At 41.6% G+C, this 10,400-nt stretch overlaps 1 protein-coding gene across 1 annotated transcript; it reads left to right on the top strand.

The window, feature by feature from the left end:
- Window positions 1–2,496: 2,496 nt before the first annotated feature.
- On the top strand, window positions 2,497–3,432 carry LOC118654302 (olfactory receptor 3A1-like). Its single transcript, XM_036305625.1, has one exon. It carries the CDS (start codon window positions 2,497–2,499, stop codon window positions 3,430–3,432), a length of 936 nt encoding a protein of 311 aa, XP_036161518.1.
- Window positions 3,433–10,400: the final 6,968 nt, after the last annotated feature.

Below are 10,400 nucleotides of genomic sequence, written 5' to 3'. Positions count from 1 at the left end.
TATCTATTTCTCCACTTATGTGGGTTTTCTTGAATTTCTCTTGTCCACTGTTTTCAGTTTTCATTGTAAATATTTTTCACATTTTAAAAAATATGTTTTATTGATTTTTTAAAGACAGGAAGGGAGAGGAATAGAGAGATAGAAACATTGATGAGGGGAACCATCATCGGTCAGCTGCCTCCTGCACCTCCATACTGGGGATTGGCTGCCTCCTGCAACCCCTACTGGGGATCGAGCCTGAAACCAGGCATGTGCCCTGACCAGGAATTGAACTGGTGGCCTCCTGGTTCCTGGGCTGATGCTCAACCACTAAGCTACACCGGCTGGGCTATTTTGCACATTTTGAAAGTACATCACTATTTTCATGTTTTGGGATACCATTATGAAGGATAGTGATTTTAAATTTTTCACTTTCTTTTTTTTTTTTTGTAGCTAGGATTTTCTACATACACAAACATGTCATTTCTGAATAAAGATACTTCTATTTCATTTTTTCCAATTTGTATGACTTTTATTTCTCTTTCATTCATAGTTCACTGCCTAAGATTTCTAGGACCACTTTTGAACCGAATTCTGTCTTTTGCCATTAAGTAGTAAAAGCGCTTCAAAATATGTATGTGGTGCATATATATTTAGAGTTGTTATGTCTTCTTCATGAACTGACCCCTTTATCATTGGCAAATGTCCTTCATTCCATCATATTCCTTGTCCTGAAGGCTACTTGGCCTGCTATTAATAGAACCATTCTAACTTTCTTATGGTTATAGTTTGCATGGTATATCTTTATCCATCTTATTTTTATCATATCTATGTCTTTATATTTAAAGTGTATATCTTATGCTAAGCGTATTTTTTTGTGTTTCTTTTGTATACAGTCTGACAATCTCTGCCTTTTAATTGCAGCATTTGGACCATTTACAATTAATGTAATTAGTTATATGGTGGAGTTTAAACCTATCACCCTGCTATTTCTTTAAAAATATTTCTCCCATGTGTTCTGTGTTCCTCTTTCCATATTTTCATGAATTCTTTTAGATTGTATAATTTTTAGAATTCTACTTTATATCTAATACATACTTAGATCTAGTGTTTCTAATACGTATTTTATAATAGACTACCTTCAAGTAATTGAAAATCATTTTGCATATGATGCAAGAACATTGCAACAATATCGTTCCCATTACCCACTCATGTCCTTTGTACTATTGTTGTCATACATTTTATTTCCACAGAGGTTATAAATCCCACACTATGTTAATATTTTTGCTTTAAACAATTTTCTATGACTTAAAGGAATATAAAAATGAGAAACATTATATTTACCAACATATATTCTATTACCAGGACTCTTCATTCCTTGATGTAGATCCAAGTTTCCATTTGGTATCATCCTTTCTTGTGGAAAACTGACTTTAACATTTCTTGTAATGCAGGTTTTCTGCTGATAACAAATTATCTCTGCTTTTATATGTCTGAAAAAAGTCTTTTATTTTGCTTTTTTACTGAGGTAAAATTGAGTAACATGAAAGTAACCGTTTTAAAGCAAACAATTCAGTGGCATTTAGTGCTTTCCCAATGTCTAAGGATTGAGAGAGCAGCTAGAGAAATGAGCCTTGGATAGGAGGGCAGAGCCCTCTTCCACCAGGACAGGAATAGGCAAGGATGTTGGCTGCTGTGAATAAGTCTGAAGATGCATTATGAGGCAAGGAGCTGACAGTCCTCTTGATGATCAGAGGAGAGAGGAGAAGGTATATTACAGAGGGCCTGGCATTCCACAGGAGGACATTGGCTTTGACTTTGAGTGATGTGAGAGGCACTAAAAGGTTCAGAAAAGGCAAAGGAGGGACCTGACTGATGGCTTATCACTGATCCTGGACTGGGGTTCTGCTGGGTTGGTGCTGGTGAAATAAGGGGGCCATTTCAGATCATTACAAGGTCCAGGGTCATTTATTCAGGGGGAAGTTTATGGGGGAATTGACGTTGATGTCCTTACAGGAGCTGCATGCACTGTGACTTCTAGGTCTGTGCCCTTCTTCTTGCTGTGGGACTGACGGGGTTACAATTTCCATGCTCCTGGCCTGTACTTACCACTGGCCTCTTGAGCCTAAACCAGTGGCCGGCAAACTGCGGTTCACGAGCCACATGCGGCTCTTTGGCCCCTTGAGTGTGGCTCTTCCTAAGCCTTAGGAGTACCCTAATTAAGTTAATAACGATGTATCTACCTATATAGTTTAAGTTTAAAAAATTTGGCTCTCAAAAGAAATTTCAATCGTTGTACTGTTGATATTTGGCTCTGTTGACTAATGAGTTTGCCGACCACTGGCCTAAACTCATTCCTCTAATTCTGAGTCTTATTCCTATAAGCTTGGAACCTGTCTTCTTTGTCTCTGGACCTTCCCTCCCCCTATTCCCTTTTGTAGACTGGGACACCAAACTTAGACCCTCATCTGACTCTGAGTTTGGACTCTACAGGTGCCGGTTTCTGTACGTGGTTCCATGCAGCTGGAAAATGGGACCCCAGTGGCCCAGTTTCTTCTGGAAGGATTGACTGACACAGAGGAGCTGAGGCCCTTGCTCTTTGCCATCTTTCTGCTGGTCTACATAGTGGCTATCATTGGGAACCTGGGTATTGTCAGCCTTATCATAATGGACTCCCGGCTCCACACTCCCATGTACTTCTTCTTAGCCAACCTGTCACTGCTGGACACTGCCTATATCTCCAACACAGTGCCTCAGGTGCTGGTGCATCTGCTGGCATCGGTGCGGGCCATGCCCTATCGTGCCTGCCTTACCCAGATATTCTTTCTCCACTTCCTGGCACCCTGGGAGTGTTTCCTGCTCACAGCTATGTCCTATGACCGCTATGCAGCCATCTGCCAGCCACTGCACTATCTGGTCCTCATGGGCCGAAGAACCCGGATAGGACTGGCTTCCATCTCCTGCCTTCTTGCCTTGACCAATGCACTCACCCACACCATCCTTGCAGCTCTACTCCAGTTCTGCGGGCCTCGCCTCATCACCCACTTCTTCTGTGACCTGCCTCCACTGCTCAAACTCGCTTGTTCCAGCACGCAGGCGAACGAACTTGCCCTGTTCTTCTTTAGTTTCCTGGTGGCTCTTGCACCCTGCGCCCTGGTCGTGATCTCCTATATACACGTTGTAGCTGCTGTTCTCAGGATGAACTCTGCCGAGGGCCGAAGGAAAGCCTTTTCCACCTGCGGCGCTCACATCACTGTGGTATGTATTTTCTACATCACTTCGGTCCTCTGCTACATCCTTCCCAGCTCGGCGTACTCTGGCCTACGAGACCGGGTGCTCTCTGTGCTGTACGTGGTCCTCACTCCCATGCTCAACCCCATCATCTACGGCATGCGAAACAAGGAGGTGAAGAGGGCTTTGTTTAAGGTCCTCGGGAGGGACAGTGCCTCCTAGGTGGTAGGCACATCCCATCAAGGCCACACGCCTTCTTCACGGTGAGGCTGGCACATGCCCGATGCTTTGGGGGTGAGTCCAACCACCGAGGGGTTTGGAATTTAACGTAGATGGTGCATTTGGAGAATCCCGTTTTGTGTGGAAGGTTTTTCCCCATCCCAGAAAAGCTCAAAATATCTCTGTGGCATATTTTTTATTTGAAAACGTTGTTTTCCACTGATGGAAGTAAAACGTGGTCATTGGCTAAGTTGTGCGGTCACAGAAACGTATAAAAAGATTTTTAAAAATATGCTCCACAATCTTACCATCCAGAGAGAACCACTGTGAACATTGATGGTGTCCTTCAGGTTTCTTTTTGAACTGCAAATGTATGTCCATGCATGTTTAAAGCAGGAAAACACAATTGGAATCAGAATGTATTGACAGCTCAGCTGGCATGGCTCAGTGGTTGAGCATCGACCTATGAACCAGGAGGTCATGGTTCGATTCCCGGTCAGGGCACATGCCAGGGTTGTGGGCTTGATCCCCAGTGTGGGGCATGCAGGAGGCAGCCAATCCATGATTCTCTCTCATTATTGATGTTTCTATCTCTCTCTCTCCCTCTCTGAAATCAATAAAAATATATTTTAAAAGAATGTATTTACAGTTATGGTATGCTTAGATACATTTCATTTTTTCAACTGTAATGTATGCTTATTATAAAATCATGCTTGATACAAAGGTGTGTTGTTAGAAGGAAAAAATGTTTCATAATCTGAGTCCTGTACTAACCACTATGAACAGTTTTATGTGTTTTCTTCCCGACTTTTTCTTAGGCTATACTAACCTGCATTTTAATACAATATTTTTTACATAAATAGGGTGATACCACATGTAAATTGGATGTCTGTAATTCTTATTCCATGAATTCCATGTTCTTGTCATTTGTACAATTTTTCTTCTGGGTTGTTTGTCTTTTTATATATTGATTTTTAAAAGGTACTTTCATTTTAAAGACACTAATTTTTTTTCTAAATTGTTTGTCTTTTCACTTTCTTTTTGGTGATTCCTTCCAAAACAGAATTTCAGACTTTTCTGTAATTAGACATTGATTTTAATTTTTGTTTTCTGGATTTTGTATCCTGCTTTGTTTATTATTTGCCTGATAAATAGTTTTTCCAATTGATTCCCAATTTGATGCTTTTCTGGTGTTTTCTGCTATAAATACACTTATTTCTTTGTATTCAGACATCGATTCATTTTTATTCATACATGGCTTCTGGGTTTCATATCATGCATCGATTTCTACATCAATGTTTCTCCTTTTATTTTTATAGTTTCATATTTTCTACTTAATTGTATGTTTTCATTTCTTCCCCATTTAAACTTTGATTCTTTGAGAAATTTACTGTCCATAAAAAGCAGGGTCGCTAAAACCGGTTTGGCTCAGTGGATAGAGCATCGGCCTGCGGACTGAGGGGTCCCAGGTTCGATTCCGGTCAAGGGCATGTACCTGGGTTGCGGGCACATCCCCAATAGATGTGCAGGAGGCAGCTGATCGATGTTTCTCTCTCATCGATGTTTCTAGCTCTCTATCTCTCTCCCTTCCTCTCTGTAAAACATCAATAAAATATTAAAACAACAACAACAACAAAAAAAAAAGCAGGGTCATGACCGGCTTTCTTTTTCTTCTAACTTAAGTCATCCAAGTAATTTCATTCTTGTTCTTTATGTATTCTTTGCTTTGACTCTGGCTACTGACATTTTTTTTTAATTTATCTCTATCGTTGAAAGTATTACAGATGTTCCCTGCCCCCCTCCCCCAAAGATCCCCTCCACTCCACTCCCGCCCTCTCCCCAGGTCTTCCCTGCTTTCTTGTCTGTCCATGGGCTATGCATATATGCATATAATGCATTGGTTAATCTCTCCCCCTCCACTTCTCTCTGAAATACATCAGTCTGTTGCATGCTTCAATATCTTTGGATCTTTTTTTTTTGTTTGTGAGTTGATTTTGTTCATTAGATTGCACATATAAGAGAGATCATGATATACTTCTCTTTCTCTGACTGGCTTATTTCACTTTGGCTATTGACTCTTTACTTTAGTCACATATCAGGCTTGATCCCTTAGGACACATCTGCTGGTGTTATGGCTGATAAACCCTATCTTCCAATGAGGAAGTGGCACTTGTGTTTGGTTTTGGACATCAACTTCGCATTCACATAATCCTGGCCTTTCTCCCCATCCATCCTTCACTCTACTACATGCTAGACTCTACATGCTAGAGCATTCCCTCGTTCTCTAACCAGGTAATGTACTGAGCTTACAGAGATCTGGCTAAATGTGTTGTGAGGGAATTTATACTTCCTGCAAAATTCTGAAGGAAAGTATGTTCCAATTATGACAAAGACTTGGTTTCTTTAATATATAAAGAGCACTCACCAATCAATAATCTGAAAACTTTCTCACCACCAAAACTTAGACTGTGTATATTTACATAAATATGCATGCATATCTAAACTTCATACTTAGTAGAACATCAATTATAATAGTAAAAAATATTTAAAAACCCAAATGCTCAAGTAGCACCAAGGCAACAGTCCTCTAATCTGTTCGTGCCCTACCCTTCTCTGTCATTTGCTTCTTATCCTCGTGTTTCTCCCTGAACCCTTGGGAATGCAACCCAAACTGCAAGGAATAAACGAAGATGGGAGTTTAGAATTCAGTGAAAACAGCATTTCAACTCACTGGAGAAATCTGAATTATTTGGAAAATGATGTCGAGACACCTGACTAAACTCTGATGGAGGAACTAAAATAGATCAATGTCATTTTTTCACACTAAAATAAATTCTTAGTGGATTAAAATATCAAAGTTATGCCCTAGCTCAGCCGTGGGCAAACTACGGCCTGCAGGCCGGATCCGGCCCATTTGAAATGAATAAAACTAAAAAAAAAAAAAGACCGTACCCTTTTATGTAATGATGTTTACTTTGAATGTATATGAGTTCACACAAACACTCCATCCATGCTTTTGTTCCGGCCCTCTGGTCCAGTTTAAGAACCCATTGTGGCCCTCGAGTCAAAAAGTTTGCCCACCCCTGCCCTAGCTCAATGGTCGGCAAACTGTGGCTCGCGAGCCACATGCGGCTCTTTGGCCCCTTAAGTGTGGCTCTTCCACAAAATACCAACTTCTGCGCACGGGACACGAAGTTTCAATCGCACTGCACATGCACACCTGCACGTGGTATTTTGTGGAAGAGCCACACTCAAGGGGCCAAAGAGCCACATGTGGCTCACGAGCTGCAGTTTGCCGACCACTGCCCTAGCTGGTTTGGCTCAGTGGATTGAGTGTCTGCCTGTGAACTGATGGGTCCCAGGTTCGATTCCTGCCAAAGGCACATGCCCGGGTTGCAGTGCTTGATCCCCAGTAAGGAATGTGCAGGAGGCAGTCGATCAATGATTCTCTCTCATCATTGATGTTGCTATCTCCCCCTCCCTCTTTCTTTCTCTCTGAAATCAATAAAAAAAATATATAAAAATATTAAAGCTATGAGTGTCAAATTTTATGACATTATAGTGGCTGAGGCTTTCCATTGGACAGAAACTGCAGAAATCATCATAAAAAAATTGATCACTTAAATAACTTTTAAATTTTCTTAATAATTTCTATATAGAAAGGAATTATGAGCATAAATAAAATGAAGCTATGATGTAGGAAAGTATGTTCCAATTATGACAAAGACTTGGTTTCCTTAATATATAAAGAGCACTCACCAATCAATAAGTAAACTATGAGTATTCCAATTAAAAGTAGACAAAGGATATGAATACACAGTTCTCAGAAGAAGAGACACCACTAGCCCAATGTCATAGGAATTGGTAAGCCACATTAGAAATCAAAAAAAAAGGAAACAATATTGAGATATGATTTTGGTTACTATATGGGCAAAGATTTGAAAGGTTGAAAATGTTTTCTTTGGGGGGTGTTATGGACTAAATTGCCCCCTCACCCAGTTATATTTTGAAATCCTAATGTGACTGTATTTGGAGATAGGGACTTAAGGAGGTAATTAACGTTAAATCAAATCATAATGGTTAGCCCCTACCAGGGTGGCCCCCCTTTCTCTCTCCATATACATAGAGGAAAGGCCATGTAAGGACACAGTAAGAAGGCAGTTCAAGGAGGAGGCCTCACCACAAACCAACCCTGCTGGTACCTTGATCCGGGACTTCAAGTTTCCAGAACGGTGAGAAAATAAATTTCTGTTGTTTAAGCCACCTAGTGTCTGGCATTTTGTTATATTGCCTGAGCTCACAAATAGAGGCACACCTCAGAGAGATTGCAGGTTTGGTTCCAGGCTGCCACAAATAAAGCGAATATTGCAATAAAATGAGTCACACAACACCCCTCCCCCCCCCTCCCCAGTGCATATAAAACTATGTTGTAGTTTAAGTGTACAAAAACATTATGCCTAAAAAAATGATGTCCAGCCGAAACCGGTTTGACTCAGTGGATAGAGCGTCGGCCTGCGGACTGAAGGGTCCCAGGTTCGATTCTGGTCAAGGGCATGTACCTGGGTTGCGGGCACATCCCCAGTAGGGGGTGTGCAGGAGGCAGCTGATTGATGTTTCTCTCTCATCGATGTTTCTGGCTCTCTGTCTCTCTCCCTTCCTCTCTGTAAAAAATCAATAAAATATATTTTAAAAAAAATGATGTCCGTACCTTAATTTAAAAATACTTCATTGCCAATTCGCATGGATGGAACTGGAGAGCATTATGCTAAGCGAAAAAAGCCAGTCAGAGAAAGATAAATATCACATGATCTCACTCATTTGTGGAATATAAGGAACAACATAAACTGATGAACAAAAACAGATCCAGAGACAGAGAAGCATCAATCAGACCGTCAAAGGTAGGGGAGGGTGGGGGTAAGGGGGAGAGATCAACCAAAGGACTTGTATGCTAGCATACAAGCCTAACCAATGGACACAGACAACAGGGGGGTGAGGGCATGAGTGGGAGGGTGAGGGGCAGTGGGGGGATAAGGACACATATGTAATACCTTAATCAATAAAGAAAAAAAATACTTTATTGCTGCCCAGCCGGCGTGGCTCAGTGGTTGAGCATTGACCTATGAACCAGGAGGTCGGGGTTTGATTCTTGGTCAGGGCACATGTCTGGGTTGCAGGCTCGATCCCCAGTGTGGAGTGTGCAGGAGGCAGCTGATCAATGATTCTCTCTCATCACTGATGTTTCTCTCTCTCTATCTTCCTTCTTTTCTGAAATCAATAAAAAATGTATTATAAATAAAGTTTTCCTTAGAAAAAGAAAAAGCTCATATGTTAAATGAAAATAGTTCAGAAAATATTTAATCCTAAACTTGAAAAAATTACATATTATGTCATTTTTGTCAATTTAATATATAAATGCAACTATAAAACTAAGGCATTATTTCAAAATACCATCAGCTATTAATGCTGAATGACATGACACAATTTATTCTCATTTTCTTCCATTTCCTAAATTGTCTTTAATTGACTAGAGCAAGCATGTCAAACTCAAAGGCTAACACGGGCCAAACAAACAACGTTTAAGTTTATGTGGGCCACAGAAAAAAAAAAAGCTTCAATTTTCATAGAAATGTAGGTTTATTTCGGTGGAGACATGCTGAACACAAAGGGCTGAAATAAATGAGTCATCGTTCACATAAAATAATAGAACATTTTAATAAAAATTAATATTTTCCTTGAACGTTAACTTACCAGACACTGAATAACTGCACAAATTAATAAGCGTCACGCAAATAAAACTATTTTTCTTGTTCTCCAAAAGCGAAGTATTTCCTGTTGCGCACACCAAACAAGTCAGTCCAGACCAATGACGTGGCCATCGGCTGCTAAAATATTCGCTGCCGGTATTAGTGGAGAGAAATGGTGCGCCTGCGCGTAAGACACGTAAGGGAAATGAATGCAACAGGATTATAGTACTCAGTCGTTAGCGAACGTTGTAGTTCGTTATTAATAATTAAGTATAACAGGATATTCTAAAAATGAAGTTATGAAATTTTTATTAAAACCTTTCTTACATACCTTTACATTGGCTGGGCCGCACAAATATTCGTTGTGGGCTGCATGCGGCCCGCGGGCCGTGAGTTTGACATGCTTGCAGTAGAGTTACTGAATCCCACACCACCCCTCCAAACCAGGTACAAAGGTAAGAAACTGTGGAGGCCGAATAACTGACAATGATCTGAGACAAGAGTAGCGGTTCAATTTTATTTTCTGCTGTAACAAACAAGTAAGAACCCCGTTCTCCAGCAACGGGGAAAACAGTAGTGTTGAGAGTAAGGAAGAGCCAATACAAACAATTGGGCCCCAGAATAAAGTGGCAACTTCTGTAAGGAAGCCAGGCCCCGGGAAGGAACTACTGCCTGGGAAGGGACCCTAGGTTAGCCTTAGGTCCCCTTTTCCAGCGTAGGCTCAATGTAAAAGCATGGGGGAAAAGCCATCAGGGACAGCTGGTCAAGACAGAACAGGATATAATCTCGGATTGCAAAAGGGTCTTCGCCAGTCAGTCGGCTAAATGAGAAAAAAAAGAAAAGCCGGTTAAATGTGGTAGCTCCGCACGGAGCTCTCTGTGCCCACTCAGGGGGTGCCAGGCCCAGGACAGCAGGGGTACATCTTGGGGACCAACCCTGGCCACCTGCCACCACTCCCCACACGGCCCTCTTTGGAACTAACACAGTTAGTTGACTGTCAGACACCGTGACCTCCTTCACACCCGGCCCTTCCTGACTTCGGACATGTGGCATCAGCAACCGGCTGGCCATCTCCGCCTCCATGGGCGACGGGAAAGGCACCATCAGGTAGCTGGTGGAGACTCAGTTAAGGTGCCATCCGATACCCACTTTGCGCTTTCTCCTCAGGCCACTTCCGCCCGTCTGAACCCCTTCCTGGTGTCTGAGGTGGCCTCCTCCACCATCTCA

Source organism: Myotis myotis, unplaced genomic scaffold, assembly GCF_014108235.1.
Source record: "Myotis myotis isolate mMyoMyo1 unplaced genomic scaffold, mMyoMyo1.p scaffold_m19_p_4, whole genome shotgun sequence".
Taxonomy (NCBI): Eukaryota; Metazoa; Chordata; class Mammalia; order Chiroptera; family Vespertilionidae; genus Myotis; species Myotis myotis.
This window is presented reverse-complemented; position numbering and strand designations above follow the sequence as displayed.